General features: G+C 38.9%; 2 protein-coding genes across 4 annotated transcripts in view; one reads left to right on the top strand and one right to left on the bottom strand.

Moving 5' to 3' along the window:
• Positions 1-5,734, bottom strand: part of LOC138051500 (alpha-enolase-like) — a 24,152-nt gene extending 18,418 nt beyond the window's left edge. Inside the window, exons 1-7 of one of the 2 annotated variants that reach the window (XM_068897717.1) lie at positions 5,626-5,687; positions 4,479-4,633; positions 4,298-4,390; positions 3,939-4,034; positions 2,784-2,842; positions 2,183-2,252; positions 1,774-1,841 (exon numbers count right to left, since the gene is read on the bottom strand). In XM_068897717.1, the coding sequence (XP_068753818.1) occupies positions 1,774-1,841; positions 2,183-2,252; positions 2,784-2,842; positions 3,939-4,034; positions 4,298-4,390; positions 4,479-4,590 (498 nt within the window). In that variant the 5' untranslated portion in view covers positions 4,591-4,633; positions 5,626-5,687. Of the gene's footprint in view, positions 1-1,773; positions 1,842-2,182; positions 2,253-2,783; positions 2,843-3,938; positions 4,035-4,297; positions 4,391-4,478; positions 4,634-5,625 lie in introns of both variants that reach the window. The other variant, XM_068897718.1, reaches the window with a different exon arrangement.
• Positions 5,735-5,818: 84 nt separating this feature from the next.
• Positions 5,819-20,000, top strand: part of LOC138051495 (msx2-interacting protein-like) — a 25,063-nt gene continuing 10,881 nt past the window's right edge. The window contains exons 1-8 of one of the 2 annotated variants that reach the window (XM_068897705.1): positions 5,819-6,039; positions 6,685-6,915; positions 10,259-10,479; positions 15,060-15,293; positions 15,785-15,896; positions 16,542-16,624; positions 18,876-19,048; positions 19,314-19,439. In XM_068897705.1, the coding sequence (XP_068753806.1) occupies positions 5,957-6,039; positions 6,685-6,915; positions 10,259-10,479; positions 15,060-15,293; positions 15,785-15,896; positions 16,542-16,624; positions 18,876-19,048; positions 19,314-19,439 (1,263 nt within the window). In that variant the 5' untranslated portion in view covers positions 5,819-5,956. The other variant, XM_068897706.1, reaches the window with a different exon arrangement.

Here is a 20,000-nt window from a genome sequence, read left to right as displayed (position 1 = left end):
TTTTTTGTCACAAACACAAGACATCTCAAATAGAGGAATTTGGTTTAACTCATCACTAGTTATGCTTTCTCAACTAAAGATTGTAGTGTAAGTCAAGAACAACAGCAGAACAAAATTCAACTAGAATTTAGAGAATTTTAGATCCTGCTGTTAATAGTATTTTCTTGCGTGTTTTTGTTGTACAACAGTAAGAATTGAAGGCCATCATAACAAACATTGGTGTGATGCCATCGCAGGAAGAGGAAGAACCATTTGGGTCGCATTTGGGGCCAACAAGCAATTTCTTTGAGAAAAATGTTGCACCTAATAACTGAAAAACGATAGTATCTTAAAACAGTGGATAGTGCTGAAGGCATGCTCTGATTGGCTACTCAAACTGTGAATATCCATTGCTCTTCACCTCCGGGCAACTCATTTGAGATTTCTGGCCAAAAACATTGCAATCATTGCTGGAATAAATGAGTTTAAATCATCTTTTTGTGCTATATTATCTCACTGTTTTTAGTTACTAAATACTAAAACAACTATTCACCTCAGTGCTGGTAGCTAGTGGTAGAAATTTACCTTGACACTTTGTGGCTCGGCAAATATCCACCACTAATTACCACCACTTTGATGAATAGATGTAGTTGTTATATATGTGATATATACATATATATATATATGTGATCTGCTAATCGCCCTTTCTCGCCATCAGAGACTGAATTACTAAGGGCGCAGCTCATCGAGGTCGAACCAAAGGAGCTGTGCTGCCATCTAGGCGCTCGGCCCCTGAACACGACCCATGTATGACCTCAGAGCATAGCACCACAGCCTGATGGAATAGGCCGGGAGTCGATTTTGAGGAGGGAGGAAAACCGGAGTACCCAGAGAAAAGAGTCAGATTGAGATCGACTGAAACTCAGCCCCGACCCGAGGCCAGAGTTGAACCTGGGTCACAGAGGTGGGAGGCACGGTGGATGACCCCTAAACCACCCTGACTCCCCCTATATAACAGGGGTTTCTGACAATAAAACTTGAAGTTGGTGCCTGGTTAAGAAGATTAACAAACTGTAACAAGACTTGGCGCCTAATGATTCCTTTCTCTAGGTTTGTTTGGGGGCATGCCGTTGCAAAAGGATGCCACATTTCAAAAGCAAAATGATCACCTTTAGATGATCGTGCAACGTCATGTTGTCATTACCAAAATGAATTTAAATCTTTGGTTTGAAAGAATCTGTCTTTTAATCAGCAAAGAAGTATGTCCCGTTCATTAACCCATTGACTTCTGGGAGTGAGACTTAACAGATTTTACTCCGTCTGATGCCAGATGATTTCTCTCATCAATGGGCCCTCCTCAGGCCTTAAAGGGTTAAAACTGTGAGGCAGAATGTTCCTTATCGGTAACTTAAGAAATTTACTGCTCAGGCCCGTCTTGCTCCTTGTTGTTTACGGGGTCGACAATGAGAAGAGAAAAATAGCAAATAATATGGTATTCTTCTGCTGTAGTGGTGAAAGTACATTCCTCTTCGTAAGACAATGTTATCTCATATTAGTATGTACTAAAACGGTGGATAGCGTTGAACTCGCGCGCTGATTGGCAACCCAAACTCCGGATATCCTTTGCTATTCAATGCCGAGCAATTCGTGCGGAATTTGAACCTGAAAATGTTGTAATCTTTGCAGGAATAAATGGGTTAAAATCATCTTTTTGTGCTATATTATCTCACTGTTTTAGTATATACTAAAACAAGTATTCACCATAGTGGTGGATGGTTGCTATTAAGTATTCACCTTGTGGGCAGCTCCAGCCTTGCAAACCGCTAGCGAGACTCCAAGTATAGCATTGGCTCCAAGTTTTGCTGCAAATATGAGAAAACAAAACATCTGTTTAATTAACATAGCTTATCTTATATGTTGCCTTATGATTGAATCACAAATTTTTTTAATGAAATAAAAGTATTTCCAAGTATGCGGGTTGAATTTGTTGGTCCTCTTCTTTCCTCCAAGAGGTTAAAATGTTATCCTTAGAGAATCTTCTCCGGGATGCCTCGGTTTCTACTGCTGCGTGCCATGAAAGAAGCAATACTCTGTTTTCTTACTCTCGCATCACACCAAATAAAAATAAATACAACAAGGAGAAGTTAAAATTAGTATCACTGTTTAGTATAAATTGGATGGTGATAATAGTAATCATTATTACATTTATTTTCTGTGCCATCAAGATCCAGCATGATTTTGTCCACATCCCCTTGTTTAGTCACATCAATGTTCTAAAACAAAGACCAGTGAAATAATATGGTAAATTGCATTACAAAAAATAATAAAATAAAATAATAGATATAACTGCCCATATTATTTTTACTATCTTTTATTCTTGCTGGTCAACATTTATATATTGTCCTGTAAAGAATGTCTTCTGTCACTCAGTTCTTTCCCCAAGACCTTATACTAAAAGGGACCTTTCTTAAAATGATAATTTATTGTAATCTACCGACCCTGTTTGGGATTCATACTGTATCTCTTTCAAAAGTCCCTTAAGTAAAGTTCTTAAAGATCAATCCAAGAGCACCGACAACAACTGAGAATACTTCTGCCTTTATTTCCTTAAGCCTAAATATTTGGACCCTAAATCCGTGGCATTTGTCATTACCGGTATTACCGTATATAATAATTTTTGATCCATCTGAATGCTGCAGGACCTAACAGTACAGGTACAATAAATTTTACCAGCATGAAAGCTGGAAGAACACTTTGAAAATCATGGTTGTCAATAATTATTGAAGTAAATGTAGTGTAAAAACCTTGGAGATAAGTGCTGGACCAATGATCTTGTTAACATTTTCAACTGCTTTCAAAACCCCTATTGGTGAAGGTTGAAAGAACAGTAAGATCAGCAAAAACACTTGGTACTGCAGGTTCTACCAGTCAGCTATCAGTTTCACCAGTGTCGGCTCATGAGGAGAATCGCAGCATCACATTACAGCTATATCAGTAGGGTACCTGGAATGGGGGCTCATGGCTGGGCTACCTTCAAGGATGTCCAAGCCATGGGACAGTATTCTGTCTGGGAAATGTCAGGACACAGTGGAAACCCCTGCATACTCCAAACATCAACTCTCCTACGCAAAGCAGCTAGTTAATTAAAATTTACTATCTAAGTTAGGTACCAAAGTAAAATGAGGATTTCTCTAATAAAGACCCTGTGAGGCCACTATCGTGGTTGGTTGTGGAGCTGCGTCCCACTTGCTGGTCTTGTAAGTGTATTTTTTTTTATGACTCTGAATGACAACACTGCAGAACTGGAAATGGTGAAGTTGGTAATCTGTTTACACTTAGGTGGATGGTCAACAAACATCAAGCATGATCTTACCATTGCTATCAGCAAAGAAAGAGATTAAATCAACATCCTTTGGTGCTGTATTGTTACATGCTAAACTAACAGATCGAGCTTACAGGTCATTGTAGAATTGCCCCAGTCGCTGTCTACCTTTTTTGATTCTCCAATTACTTCAGGTTACCAGACCCCTCTCTTTAGAGCGGTTTTCAATTGAGTGTTGAAAGTGATTAGTGCATTGTTTTGGTTTTGCATTACTTCACTCAGGCATTGGTTCAAAGTTCTTGCACAACTTTTTCAACCAATCACAAGTGAAACAAAAGCCAAAGACAATCGTGGCTCACGCCTGCACACTTTCCCGCGCTTTGTGACAGCTACGTGTAATTACTTCGAGTTTTGATTGGTTCATTAGATTATCTTCATCCTTTTTGATTGACCAAAGTAACTACTTTGGTTTGGTTTTATGACACTTGATTGAAACTCGCTCCATCTCTTCTAATAGAATATTATAATTTGTACAACACATGACAAAAAGGGGATCAAGCTTGTTGTGGATGTTGTTGTCACTGAGTAGACCTGCGATCTGTAAATTACTTTCACCAAACCAAGCAGGCAATGTTACCTTTTCCAAGAAATCTCTTTGGATCCTGATCTCTAAGCTCTAAAGCTTCGTAAATTCCAGTGGAAGCTCCAGATGGAACTGCAGCACGGTAAGAGCCTGGAAATGAGTAACCCAAACTTTCTATTATCAATCATGTCAAACTGGACATGTAAAAGACGTTTGCCAACTACACATGTATTTTAAAAAGTGTCAAGTCTTATCCACCTGTTCAATGACTAAATAAAAGGAATATATCACAGAGACACTGAGGTTTACATGTAGATTTTGCAGAACATCCTTTTAAAACATTTGGGTGCAAATTCATGAATAAAGCACTGCACTGATGAGAGAAAAAAATGTGGAATTAATCAATAAAATACCCTTTGATGTTGTGATATCCACTTCCACTGTGGGGTTTCCACGACTGTCAAAAATTTCACGGGCACAAATCTTGCTTACCCCAGACATCTTCTCTGTAAAATGACAAATGACAGCTACTTGAAGAAAAGAGTTTTAAATAAAAAAGAAAAAAATTAAGATAGTGTATTCATGCCAAATCACCTTTTGTTGGGACAGGGGAAATGGACAAACTACGCCTCAATAGGTGTCGCTGGCATGATGAGAATATTACAACTTGTCCTACCAGGGTCTGGGAGATCTTTAGGAAATTCATTCCATTCACCACAACTAACACTTCACTTCAAACTTCAAACATCCTGTATACAGATTGAGCATACTTCTATGAAGCAATTTTTACACCAACATTTTTATTCTTACCACCCAACTACCGGTATTTCTGGTTTTTCAGCCAAAAATTGTTATCTGTGCAATTTCAGAATTTTTGTAACAGAACCAGATGATTGCATCAGATGCCTAAATTAAAACTTTCCTTTCAAAGAATGGTCATATGGGAGAAAGTATGATAAGGTGAATTATCATATTAACTCGTACATTTATAATGAAAATTAAGCATCAGTACAGTGACACAGGGATATAGTAGCTCGATTATTCTGTCAGGCGTCAGAAATTGGAAAGTGGGTATGCGGTTAACGCGCGAGAGTTGCAGGTTAATTATACTACGTTGTCCATTTACGTTTGCCGGTTAGACTTGCAACAAAGTATGATCACTAGACGACGATCTTCTGCACTTTTTAACAAGTCGAATCCCGATATTAGAAGGGCAAACAGCTTGAAATTAAACCAATTAGAACAACGAATTGAGCTCCATTAAAGTAAAAAATTCTGCTCTTCCAAGTCCAATAGATCTGACGAAGAATGGTTGGGTGCGGCAAAAGTGAAAAAAAGCACCTCGAAGAAGCTGTTGACAAATGTCATTTTTCTACAAACAAGCTTGTTTAAAAAACTAGAAGTTACGTGCCGAAAGTCAGGTTTTGCTCAAAGAACAAATATCTGGGCAACTTATTCCTTCGGTGCAATTTTTTTTTGGAGAGAAATGCTCCAAATATAAGACAAGTTCAACTTTTTTAAAGTAAACTAATTTTTGACCTCAAACGCTTCCAGCTTGGAAAAACTGCATGTAGCAAAACCCTGAAAGCTGCCTAGGATCGATCGAGCTGTTCTTACAGGGATTCCAATTTATTCCGAAAGGCAGTGACTTCAAATGACTCATCAAGTCATCAAGAAAACACCGAAGCCTCTTATAGTTGTCTCAATTCAAGACATCAGCTTATGGTGAATAAGAACTTACGATTTTTGCTGTAGCTTCCACAGATTCCAAGATCTCGCAGGGAAGTGAACTCAGCTAAAAAAGAAATTCAAATGGACTTCAGGAAATAAAACAACGTATCCTATTGGCTAGCAGTGAATGGATCCACTTGCGCCAAAAAGTAGCCAATCATTAACTGTCTTATAACTAGCTTCCATTTTCCTTCCCACAATCCATTGCAACGATAGTAGGAACTTCATCGCGGCTTTCATCGCGAATCGAAAGTTGCAGGGAAATGAACTTTTCACTTCTGCGTTAACCGTGAAACGGATCTGAAAAATTAATTTAAGCCACAGGAAAAGTTTCTAACACAATGGTGCGAGAAACCCGACATTTGTGGGTTGGAAACCTGCCGGAAAACATCAGGGACGAAGAAATTGTTAAGCACTTCACCCGGTAAGGTTTCATGTAAGCGCTTTTTTGGCGCGTTGTTAACACTTCATCATACCTTCGCGTTGTTTTCGGAAAATTACTTGATCTCTTGTTCCAAGAACTGACCATGTTTTAGAGCTTATGACAGAGATACACCTATTCCTCTACAGTTAAAATTACCCTGCTTTTTTGAAGGGACTCCTTCGTGTTGGTGTTAGGCGTTAGCCATGGGCTGTGAGCTGTGGCCTTGCACAGACAAAATCAAGCTTTTGGATTCTTCAATTTCAGTTTTCAATTTGCTGCTTTGTTAATTGTATAATTATGGAAGAGGTAGCACGGCGTGTGCACTAATTTATCACAGCTGTCCGATGGCAATTAGCAGCTTCAAATGATTTATTTTATAAGTACAATCAAGGTTATAATCTTCGTCGACAATTTGCTCTTCGAATGTGAAATTTGAAGCTTATATTTTGAAGCTTGCATTTTGTACAGGAATTTGGTGCATTTTTCATTTTAGGATTTAAATTTTCGGAAACGAAAAACTTTGATCGTGAGGTTTCATTTTTTGACGAAAGAGAGTTGTATTTATTATGCTACCGTACACCCCCTCCTTATGTTACACGTCACCATGTTGATTTCACATTGCTGATTTCTTTTCTTTTCTCGCAGGTATGGGCGAGTTGAAAGCGTTAAAATTTTGCCAAAACGCAGCGCCGAAGGCGGAAGAGCCGCATTTGTTGATTTTGTTGACATTCGTAGCGCCACTAAGGCTCACGAATCTGTAAATCGAATCGGTGATCGGGAAATGAGGACGGACTACAATGAACCGGGGAACCCCGGAACCCTATCCCGGCTTCATGGTCATACAGATCCCCCAGCACGGCCAAGAAGAACCGAGGGGTAAGTCAAAGAGTTTATGGGGGTATTTGATGGGTTGAAAGTGTTGGAGGAAAGCTTTGAAAATATTGTTTTCGTTGGCTTTATTGGTATGCATGGCAGCAATTTGACAAGAAATTGACAAACACAGCACACCCCACAAAAGTTAACAGAAGGAATTGCCTGTAAGTATTTACGTGTTCTGCGAGCTCAATGTTTGGTTTCTTTTAAGATGTCAACTTGGACTGTGAAAGTTTTGCAATTTCAATACCTAACAAAAAAATTACAGTTGCTTCTGACCAACACATTTGATTCAGGGATGCTATGGCAAGTCCATTCACTCTCGTAGCATCGCTGGTGTTGCAAAGGATTCATACTGGTGGATGTCCCGATTAACAGTTTGTTTGGAAGGATGAGACTGCCCAAGTTTTATGGACAGCTATCATGACTTCTGTTGCCAGGAGTGTTTCAGTGTGGGGAAGGAAAAAGAAACTGGATGGAAGTTGCGGAAACAAGCTTTGCAAGATTGTTAACTTTTATTTGGGATTGGTTGCCATGAAGATCATTAGCAAAATCAGTGAAAGTTCTTTAAGGTGATCTACTGACCATTTCAGGGGTACCAGGTTGTGGAAACAAGCTGTACAAGATAATAAACTTGTCTTTTTTTGGATACGAAGACCATTGTCAAAAAGCTGTCTACTGATGGTGTCAGAAATAAAAAAAGTGATGCACAGTATGTTGTTGATAATTTTGGCTAAACTACAGAATACAGGCATTTTTTTCTAATATTTAAAGTACCTGTAGTAATGTGCTGTGACATGGAAAATCTTCAACTACATGTAAGTTAAGCTAGGTGCATTTAAGTAGCTCTGTATTCTGCAGTTGCATGGTGCATTTCTTGGTGAGAACCGTCATGCATACAACACAAGGGAATGACTTTTTTGGATCAGACAGCATCTTATTGTGGATAGTTTTTCAAATGAAACATGCCTTGGAAAAGAAGATTTTGTGGTCGTGACATTGTGTAAACTGAAGCAGTAATCAAAACTGTGGAGTGGTTTGATCTCAGAGTGAAGAAAAGATATCACCAAGACTGTGTCGTCGAGTTGGAGATACAAGTTTGGATTATGTGGTTTTCAACAGTTTTTCTTTGGCAGCAGATGAATGGAAATTTGGCTGTGGTTTGACCATGTTCTCTATGTGTACGTGAATCAAAAGCAATTTTAGCATCTCATACAGGAATGGGTGTCTCAACAATATTCATCATTATTGACGCGATAGAGCTTTCTCCTCTGCAACATGTGGGTGGTTTCATGTAAGCATTACTATATCTTTATTTGCGATGTTTCATTCCTTACTCAGTGGAATTAGGGACTACTTGTGTAGTGTTGATGCAAAGCTTGCTTCAGAAATATGGAACTGACTGGTATGAAACAACACTTAAAGATTGCTTAGTTCTGATATTTATCTTTTGTCATCAGTACATCGGAGTTGGTCAAAGTGTTAATAAAGAAAGTTCTGAGACGTAGCTGTATGTCAAATTTGCCACAGTCAGATAGTGGATTTACCATTTCATTACAGTATGGGTTGGAAGCCAATGAAAAGAAATAAGAATGCAAGTTGAATTTGCAATCACAAGAATTATTTCCATGGGTATCACTTGACAATAAGAAATTTCCTGGTTTTGGCATGTTGGCTAAATTCCTGTTCTTTTTCATCGTCATTTTTCACCTATCTTACCAGTCTTTTAAACGTGAGGATGAGCTCGCTGATTTGTGTTAAATGCAGCAACAAGTTTTGGCACAGAGAACAGAGAACTACCAAAATGTGAAATTCATATGGTTGGCTTGGTTGCAGGATACCTCTTGCATTGTATGGGTGCATTTTTCCCAACATTGATTCCATCACTGCAACCTATGTGGATGTGTGCAAGGTTTCCAATAACTTTTTTTGAATTGTGGAAGTCTTTTGAAATAAGGATTGCAAAGCACTTATATCCATGTTGTATGGTCAGGGTGCTGGCTTTTTAGTTTTCTGTGTGGCTCATGGATGGTTAATTGAGTTAAAATTCTGGATGGTATTAGGGTAGCATATTGAGTTCTTGTCATGTTGCGGGGTGTTCGTAGACAAGCTGTCCTAGGGTCGTAGATAATCAGGTTAGTATTTCAGTAAAAAAAATAATAAACTGTTTGTTCATTTCTGTGGTCAATCTTTGTTTCCCCTGTGTACCTCTACTCCACTGAATAGTTTACCCATTGAATCCTGGGGGTTCCCCATTGACGAGTAAAATCGTCTGGCGTTAGACAGAGTAAAATACGAAGTCTGGCCGGTTCAGGCATCAAAGTGTTAAGCATTATTTGGGAGATTTGTGAGTCTGCAGCTTTCCCTTTAAATCCCCAGGCTCTTACACAAAACCTTCATTACCCATTATTCCATTGTTCTTCTGCCTTCAACTCTCTGTTTTACTGACATTGCCTGTTTGTTTGTTTGCTGTAGCCTCACTAGCCTGCGCCAAAAGTATTTTCAGTTTCAATTAATAGCCCTTGAGGGCTTCCACCATGAGCACGCTCTTGTAGGGGTTACCATACTTGCTTTCATGTACCAAGTTTGATTTTGTGGGTGTGTGTACATGTATTCCAAATTTCATAGCATATGATGTGTTTGAGATCATAATGCACCATGAAGTACTTTGTTCGATGATATTCACATTTTGATGTTTTGAAAATTAGAGTTTAGGACCTTTTCTCAAGATGTCAGTCAATGCAAAACAAAGCAGCTCTTTCTTCTTCATTTTCTAAATTCTCGTTTCTGTTTACAGTGGTCCTCATGAGTCCAAATAATAGACATTATTATTATTATTATTATTATTATTATTTTATTAATCATAATTATTAATTATGTATTTAGTATAGTTTGTTTATTAATATTGTTATTATTCATTATTCTAATTATTGTTAATTATAATATATATGATAAATAATAGAATTAATATAATGATTACATAAATAATTTATACTTATTAATTAATATAATTATATTTTTTTTTATTATCACTATTATTTTTGTTGTTATAAAATGGCAGCAAGTTCATCTGTTGTGTGCAACTTTTTTCTGATTTTTAGTACAACCAAATTTGAAATGATGGAGAAAGTTCTGGATCTCCATCTCATCATGTTTTATCAACATAACCATGTAAAAGACTGTTAAGGAGAGTTTTACTACAGGGCTGAGCCTTGCATTTTACTTTGTACATCTTATGTTTGAAAAGCTGCATAATCCATTAGTGTGATGCTCAGGCAATTTTATTGCTTTTTCACCTGAAGTGTTTTCTCTTAAATTGTAATGAAATGTTTCTTTCTACCCACAGTGCCCCAGAAGGAAGGTATAGTGGAGCCAGGTCACAAAATTACTATGAAGGTTTCAGTGATGATGAGTCAGCTGCTGGTAGTCGCATGCCAAGTGGACTCGGGGGTTCAAGTGGAGGAAGCAGTTCCAACAGATCAAGAGCTGTGAGTGGAAACACCAGAGATCATCGTAGGCAGCAGACCTACAATCAAGAACCTACAAGAAGAAGCTCAAACAAACCCAGTAAGTCTTGATTCTCCACTTGAAATAAAACAATAACTAATAATGTGTAGTCCCCTTGTTGAGTGAGGCCAGTTTGCTTTGTAAAAGTGGAACATACTACCCTGGGTGCCAGAGGTTCTATTATTCTTTCGCGAGGAGCGAGCAGTTAAAACGGAGAGGCGAAAAATATGAACCTCTGGTCACGGCGGTTTAGAATCTCACTTCCATGATTTGTGATTATGAGCACGGTCGCTGATTGGTTTTCATAGTCAGTGCCAGTTCTTTCCAAGCAAAAACAATCTACCGTAGTTATTCGGTTATAAGGCGCACTCGGTTATAAGACGCACCCCAAACTTAGCAATTGAATCAAGCTAAGCTCTCAAACTGAAAATAATGCGAAAATACTCGGTTATAAGACGCACCAAAAAATTGAGAGTTATGAAAAGGATGTGATGAATTTGAGAACAATTATCCTTACACCATTGACATGCAAACTCTTTTTGTTAACGTAACGAGCGTGAAAAAGGCACGCATTTAATGATATACGGAAAAACAAAAGCTAAAAGTTCACACCTGAAATTATAAACATACAACGCATACACGTTTATTTGAACCTTCCGACTTAATAAAGAGTCAGAGTTCAGACTGCAGACTTCAAGCGAAAGCGAACAGCGCAAAAACTCCCATGGAAAGTCATTCAAAGGTGTTCGACAGCTGAATATCAACATGCCACCAAGGATGCAAATTTCAGTGCACAAGAAAGCGTGGATGAATGGAGAAGGTATGTTTCATCTCCACACTGTTTGTTCAAAGAAGAAACTTTTCATGCAAGCGACAAACATGACTCTTGGAATATTCGAAACAAGGTTCGAACGGTTGTGTTGTTGTCACGGGTATCACGTTACTGAGCACGTGCTCTTAAGGACGTATGCAAATTTCCGTGTGTTTGCTTTTCTCTTGAAGTCGTTTAGTGTTCTAAAGGTCTCTAAAAGCACTATTCTTTTGTAATAGACAACTAGTGTCCTTTTCTTGTGTTGTTTAAACTGCAAGCTCTTCTCAAATTGTGATCTTAAGATTTTGTTGTGTGAAAATACTTGGCTATAAGACGCACCCCAATCTTAGCACTAACTTGCCACCCAAAGACAGATTTTTCTTGAAAAAACGGTGCGCCTTATAACCGAATAACTACGGTAACACTCAATTTCACTGGTTGAACGGCGATAGTGCACCCCAGTGGCCACAAAATTTTGAGCGGGACTGCTACGAAAACAAAACTGGCGGTGGAAAGCTGTGAATTTGAGCGAGTATTTAGAGGTTTGCATAGTACAATACAAGGCAAATTCTGGATTTTCGGAGATTTTAGAAGTGAAACCTGTTCAGGAATTTCATTAAGCATGAGGATGTGTTTGGTCCTGCCAACTGGATGCCGCAAAACTTGTGTCAAAAGTTTGTTCATATTTGCATGATCGTGGATTCATTATCCAAAAGATGCTATCGTAGTCGTTATTTGTCCCTTGAATGCCTTGATTGATTCGCAGATCCTAGAGCTGAAAGAAAATCCGATAACCATGAACACTAGAAATATCATGTTTGGGTTAAGAAACTAGTCACGCGTGAGAAAACTAAACCACAGCCACCAGCGGTAATTAGTTTGTGGTTTTCATGTTGCTTTTGATTGGTTGCTGCACGATGGGAACTGTCAAAATCAAACGTTCTATTTCCAAAGGACTTGAATTGGGTACAACATTGACATCACTGTAGAAAACTGGTTTGGCAAGATATCCTTTTCCGAATTTGCATGCAAGTGAGATTCTTAACCGCTGTGACCAGAGGCTCGTATTTTTCGCCTCTCCGTTTTTTACCTCTCGCTCCTTGCGAAAGAAAAATAGAACCTCTGGCACCCAGGGTAGGAACATACATGCGCATGCCTGCTTTCACTGCGTTACTCAAGTTGCTACTCCTGGGTCTTTTATACTTGAGGCAGCACTTCGTTGCACAAAAATCTGCAAAGTTTGCCTGTCCTGTGTCATGCTCTCCCAGTAAGCAGGTACTCCTGTGACTCAGAGATGGCATTTGAGTACACCAAAATATCTAGGCAGGGAAAACCTATAGCTTACATGTAGGTGAGACTTATAGGTTTTACTCCAGCTAACACCAGACAAAGTAACTCACCAATTGGGAGCGTTTTGGGTGTGAATGGGTTAACAACATCAAGATCCACTTAATACTCCGCTTTTAAACCATGACAATGCAGCCAAACACAAACTAATCGTTTAACTTATGGTTAATTTTGAAGTAAGCCAAACATGAACTCAGATTTATACAGTACCGCCTTAAAGTATTGACCCCTCGGGACAAGGCAATACCTCATCTTTGCCGCAGGTAGTGGACGCGCGGCACCGAGGTATGCAAATTTTTTTCCCTGGTAAAACCGAGGTGCCCTTTGCCGCGGGAAATTTGCCGCGGGAGAAAAGACGAGGCTTGCCGCGGGAAAGAACGATGATCTGTTACTCTTGTATAATAAGCGGAAGACTGTCAAATTTTATATCTCATGGTGTGAAGAATCGATTCTTAATGCAAGAAATTGTAATCAAAATGAGAAAGTGTGCCATTTACGTAAGGACGCAAATTTTATAATCTTTACATAATGTAAAACTGAAGACTTCTTTAAAGATACAGTGTAAGCGACAGCTTGATTATCCAGCCAACGCAACACTCGTTGTTCTCCAGGTTGTAATACTGTATGTGTGCGTGAGAAATTATTTGTTTGGTTTTGAAAAAGGTTTAATTGTATCTCTTTTCGTCTAAGCCTGACTTTATTTTATTTGGAGACCTGAAATTCAAACTTGTGCGATTGTCTTCGTTTTATCATCGCCATTTTGGTTAAAAGCAGGTATTCCTTCCACATACATTGTATTATTGTTAAACTTGTCAAATTTCAATTTTAATCGCAACATTCTTCCGAGGCATCGGAGCCTTTGTCGGTACTATTTTGAGACCAAACGTACCGACGAATAATTTAAGAATGGTTTTTTTTTTCATCGCTTTTCATCAGCAATAAATTGTTATATCATAGCAATTGCAGCAAGATACATTTTCGCGTTGTTTTATCAGTCGTGCAATAGTCTACTTGACTTCCATAAATATTTTTTAATTGCGGCATGTTGATTACGCATGGAAAACAAATTTAAGAATAGACTGTAGTTAGTGGAGAAAAGAAGTCTCTTACTTATCTGAACGCTCATCGTTTGCATACGAATTTTAACAAATGCAAAACCAGCAAGCGAAACAAACTTTAGAATGTTCGAAGCATCTTTGCTCCAGTGCTCACGTTGCGCTTTCACGTGCAACTCTTTTCGCAGCGGGCGTCCACTCGTGATAAATTTGCATAACCACGCCGATATGCACCAATGATTAACCCAGAGCACGAAAACAATCTTTTCAGTTTAGATCAAATAATTTTCGACTATTTCAGGGTTTGATATCCTGGGTTCTTTCCTTGGAGTGTTTTTCTTTCTTGTGATTTGTTACACTAAACAACCTTAGGAAGTAATACTGAAGTAGGAAACCACAAGAAGTCGTAACTTGGTCACGCAAGGTTTTCGAGCCGTTCACCCTGAACATGTAAGCTTTCAGTTTGTAAATATTGTCAAAACCCTCTCCTGTTTGCAGGATATCGAAATAATAGACGAATAAATGTATGTTCCGTGCGCTGAGCTGCAAAAAACAAGGGGACATATTCTCCCATAAACTTAAATGTATAAAATGACGGCGAAGTCCACGCAAGTAGGACAAGCGTCGAACCTTCGAATGAATAGTCCACGATAAGTCTTCGAAATAATCACTGCAATCAAAATACAAATGCATGTCGCAAAGAAGGTTTCAAATGTGGTCGGAATCTAGCTACAGTACGGATATTCTTTTCGCATGTAAAAGGAAAAGGAAACCAAGGTGCATGATTAGCGGCTATAACCCTCTTTGCTGTTCGCAATTTTCAGCCGAAACTTGTTCAGTTTCTGTTGTTCGGTGGGATTTCAACATTACAATCTACAATAGCTTATCGAAACACAAAGTCAACGGAAACCCAACTCTACCGCGGAATTTTAATTACCGAGGGTTTACCTCGGTTGACTTTCCCGCGGCAACTTTGGAGCCTAGCCGTAAATTTCCCTCGGCAGAAAAGCGGCCTACCGCGGGAATACCGAGGGAAAGCCGCGACAGGGTGACGCGGCAATGACGCGGTAAAGGGGTCAATACTTCTAGGCGGTACTGTAGGTAAGTTTTTAACTTAACTTACAAATCTAACTGTTAACTTACAAATCTATTTTAATGAACATATTCTTAGCTTATATGAACTGATAAATTTTATTGGTATTTTAATCTATGTTAAGCGCATGCGATCATTCTGTCATGAAGCACGCGCTATATAAGTTTTTAAGTTATTATTATTATTATTATTATTATTATTATTATTATTATTATTATTATTAAGTTTCTAAACGTATGACCTTCAAACAAGGTGGGGCCAACCAGTTTGGTTGTTAGGGTTTTTGTGGCGATTGAGCATATTCACCTAATCCCTGGATGATTTGTTTCCTCAGAGGCATATCGTGACCAAGAACCCAGCCCAGATCATTCCAGTGGCAGTGAGAGTGGTAGCGAAAGCAGCCATAGTGGGAGTCAGTCACCCAGCACTAGTGGTAGCAGCAGCAGCGAAGAGGGCAGCAGAGATGGCAGTGTGCCTGTGGCTGCACCGCCGGCACCCGTGGAGCCACCTCAGAATACAAACAGAAGTTCGGCTCTGTGTTTGAGAAATATTATGGCAAGATCGGGAGGTAGGATAGCTTCCAAATACAAAAATTTAGTTGAAATTTCGCAACTTTTGGTCGCAGTGTATTATATGTAATTGCTGTGATGTGTTGCCAGCAGTTTAACAAAACAAAATATGAGCCTGCAGTACATGTCTAAAGAAACTGCTGAAAATGAAGAATGGTTGAGGGAATGGCATTGTGCACGTAACGTTGCAACAAATTCACCATGAGAAACAATGGTTTTTTCATTGCTTTATTTTTTTTAGAAAAATTGGCAACTGCTGACTCTTTTGCAACCCCTCCAGATATTTTAGTCGCAAATACAAAAAATCAGTCAGAGTATAATTGTAATGAAATAGTCGAAATAAAGGAGTTAGTGAGTTTTTGGGCCTATCTGTGTTGTCAATGTGTTTAAAAGGGAGCCTTGTATCCGAAATGTGATGTCTAGGCAATTTTGCATCAACAAGATTTTTTTACAAATTGAAAACACATTTTTTGTTCCATTTAATTTTCAGACAGTAGTGTTCGGGATGGTCTTTACCATGAGTTCAAGAAATATGGAGATGTTGTGCGCATTTATGTCAATGGACAGGGATCCAGTAGATATGCTATTATTCACTTTAGAAGGTACTTACATTTGAAGATCACCGTTACTATGGTTACATAAGAAATTGCACCATTGTTCTACATCAGGACTACAAAAAATATTAAAGTGAAATGGTTTGGTGTTTCATTGGTGTTTAAATAACATACTTACCCATGTATTAGTCAACCTTTTATGGCCTCAAAAGAAGCTCCAAAAATGGCCCTTGACTTATACACTGGTCAAAGATTTAGAGCCAAGTTCCAGCTAAATAATTTATTTAAAATTAACATAATAATGTTGTCTTGAGCATAACGAATGCAGTGGAAAAGGTTGGCTTTTCATCTGGCGACAAAATACTTTGGATTTGTGGATTTGACTCACACTGGAAATTTTCGGTTACCAAAGGCGGAAAGCTCAAAAAGGCATTTCTTTTTCTTCAAATAAAACATGATCCTTCAACTGCTTAGTAACCTGGTGCATGTTTGCGTGCAAGCAAATGGGGGGTTGACTTATACACGGGTAAATATGGTAATTAACGTAACATTACATGATCCCTTGGAGATGTGAAATTTCATATCTCTGTGCGGCCATATATTCATTTTTGGGCTCAAGTACAGACCAGGCAGCCTTGGCAAAAAAACTACTCAATTATAAGCTTATTTTGTTTTTCTCCTTTGTGTGTTCAGACCTGAAGATGCTGAACGAGGAATTGAAGCGTGTCGTGGCAAGATGTTCCTTGGAGCTGAAATGGACCTGCAATACTGGAGAGGTTTGTATCTGGATATATTTCACTATGTTTGAAACAAGTTGTAGACTTGAAAATAATATTATATCAAAGCAAAACATTAGGCCTGTCTCCTGGAAGAGCGATCAATAACAATTTGGCTTTTACATCTTACGGTGTGTTCCATTTTCCCAATTCCAGAAAAAGAATACATGGAGTGATGATTTAAAATGGTTTGTCTGGCTTATTGAAGCAACAAGGATAATAAAGATATGTTTAACCCATTGACTCCCAGGGGTTCCCCATTGACGAGTAAAATCGTCTGGCGTTAGACAGTAAAATACTACATGTAAGTCTGGCCGGTTTCGGCCGGTTTGGACGTCAATGGGTTAAAATAGCATTTTAGAAAGTGCTTGCCAATTTTAATGTGAATCACCATTAAAACGAAGTATTTCTAACTTCTTTTCCATGTATTTCTAGTCCAGAATACAGTCAATCAGATGCACCCTTTGAGTGCAAAGACAATGAAATCATTGATTCAATTAACCCTTCCTCTATGGGTGTAACCGGTTTGTGGGGAGTTTTTTCTCTGGGGTAAAAGGGTCATTGGGGAAAGAGGGTATTGTTGGGGAGCTTAAACATGGTGATGAAGTTGGCTACATGTATGAGAGCATAGACTAAAATACAACTCTATTTTTGTATGTCGCTCACAACAGTGTGGCTGTTTGAGAAGAAAAGGGAAAATTTCTTGTTACATGCTTGTGTCTTCAAATATGCTCATTTCATGTTTGTTCGGATGTGGGCGACCAAGGGCTGTACAAAATTGTAAATGCCAAGCCGGTTTGGCAAAGTCAATGTTTCGGCTCCTTTAACCCAATTTTGCTGCCGTTTACATGGTCCTTAACATCATCGTTGCTTGGGTTCCCTATTAGGGAGTTTAAGATCTAGGATGCGACAGCAACGAAAAGGTCACAAATGTTGCATATTTAATTAGCAAAAACACTCTCTGCTCGTGCATTTTTCATTTTTGTACATTTCTTTCACATTTTCGGCAAATCTGCAATGCGAAATGACCAATTTTCAAGTTTTACGGAAAACGTGAACACAAGGCAGCGAATTTGAATTTTCTTTTGTATCTTCAACACCGCACCTCAAAATTCAGTTCCTGGAAAGTTGCACTAGTTTTTAGAAATTAGGCAAACCGACATAATGACGAAAATATTAATAAACCTGAACTTGCAATTTTAAATGACGTTTTCGTTACCGTCTTGTCGTAGATCTTAAACTCTGTATTAGGCAGTTTAAGACGCATTCAAAAAACTCATTAACTCATGACAAAACAGTCTATGAGGTGAGCTATAAAACACATGTATGAGCCTCTACAAACTGAAAAAACACTCCACATTTGAATTCTTTAGGCATACTGCAGGGATCCATATTCATATTTTATCGAAGTCATCAACTGGGCAAGTAGGTTGCCCAGGCAAAAATGCAAAAATATAGAAAATAGTCAATAAAATTACTTGTAACTTGAGCATTCGCGTTTGATGTTGCACTCTTTTGTTTTCCTGTTTGTAAGCAGCAGGTTCTGCTCCACTTGTTTTCCTTTTTGCCAAAGGTAGCAAAATACCTTGTAACTAGCGTGACATTATCAGCTGAGACCATGAGTCACCCTTTGCTCTTTGCTAAACGACTTGCCTATCAACCATGCCAGTGGTGAGATACATGAAAATTGAGCCAGCAATTGTTTCGTGGAAAATACCGCATGGTCAAAGATGGCGCCTAAACTTGAGATTTCATTGCTGAGGAAAGCTGCATGTTTATTCCTTATTTTCTGGAAATTTCCATTGAAAGAAAAGCGATCAAAACAAAAGTACATTCTATATTATAACATTTGATTGCATTCATGAAAAGACATTTATTAAAACTTCACTTGTCCAACAGGCGACCTTTGGAGTTATTATACTCGTTCGGACAGGGTTTTAAGTCGTTTGGGTCGACCGTGCCACTGCGAATGTAGATCCCTAATGCTGTACGTGTAGCTTGTTTTTCATGTATGTTAATGTTCTCCTCTCATAATTTGACCCTTTGTTCGGACTCCAGAGGGACACGCTCTTTGTGGCATGTTTTTGAAGCTATTTAATAAACTTGCAGTTTGTGTTTTATTGGGTCTAAAGCCACTTGGCTTTGCCTCATGGTTTAAAACCTGAGAAAACACTCCTGCTAGTTTATGAAACAATACATAACAGCAACATACTGTAATGTCACTAACTACCTTAATATTTTTTGCCTGTAGATGATCGTTATGAGGCTGGTGATCACCCTCCACGACATCGTTCACATGTTGGTGCTTTAATGGATGACGAGTTTGATCCAGGCTGCACCAGGACTCTCTTTGTGGGAAATATCGAAAAGACGACGACTTTTGCTGATCTCAAAGACGCATTTGAGCGATATGGAGAAATTGTGGTGAGTTTGCCTTTTGCCAAATCCAAGCTCCAGGTGAAGGAACACTGCACATTAGATGCACACAGGGTTTTTATAACGATCTCTCCTTCATAAGTTTGTAGGCCATGAACAAGGCCATGTGGTATGGCATACAGGATCATGTTCTGGTTTATTGCGCTATGTAGAAAGGCACATTTGCCAATAATATGATTATTATTATTATGATTGTCATGGAGATCTGTTTTCTTTAACTTGGTGGTAACCATGTTTCTTTTCTTGATTACAGGATGTTGACATAAAAAAACAGGTCGGTAACAATCCATACGCCTTCATCCAGTTTGTGGAGCTTAGCAGTGCCATCCAGGCTCGAAGAAGAATGGACAGAGAGTTTGTTGGACGAAACCGAGTCAAGGTACTGGCTTGATCAGCTTTTTACTTAGGTGGCTGTTGTTCATCTGCCAAGCTCCAAGGAGTGGCCTGTGACTCAATGGTAAAGCATCTGATTTGATAATATGAAAGGCACAAATGCAGCTCATATAAGGAGTTCTTGGACTGTCAAGAAAAATTGGACATAATATGTACTGACCATTAAACTCAGCGACAAGATGAGCTTGGGCTTAGGTGCCTGACAGAGGCATGCTGGACACCCATGCCCGTGACAGACTTGGTAACCCTGCCACAGGCCATTGCCTGGTGACTGTCACACTGACAAGACATTGGAATACAACCATTTTTCTACAACAGGGAGGGACGGGTGGGAGATCAGGAGAAACTAGCAACCACACGAAGTAGGTTAGATCTGCAATGTTGACCATGTGCACCCCTGCACCAAGCAGCAGGTAGCCCCACAGCCCTAGCAAAGTTGTATGTACGTTATCTGGTACAGCTTCAGCGTACAGCTTCAGTGCACCGCAGTTTATATAATTAATAATATACATGAAAAAATTACTCGATTCTGATTGGCTGAGAGCAG

The sequence above is a fragment of the Montipora capricornis genome, chromosome 6 (genome assembly GCF_036669925.1).
Source record: "Montipora capricornis isolate CH-2021 chromosome 6, ASM3666992v2, whole genome shotgun sequence".
In the NCBI taxonomy this organism is placed as follows: domain Eukaryota; kingdom Metazoa; phylum Cnidaria; class Anthozoa; order Scleractinia; family Acroporidae; genus Montipora; species Montipora capricornis.
Note: the sequence above shows the minus strand (reverse complement) of the source record. Positions and strands in the feature narration are given on the sequence as shown.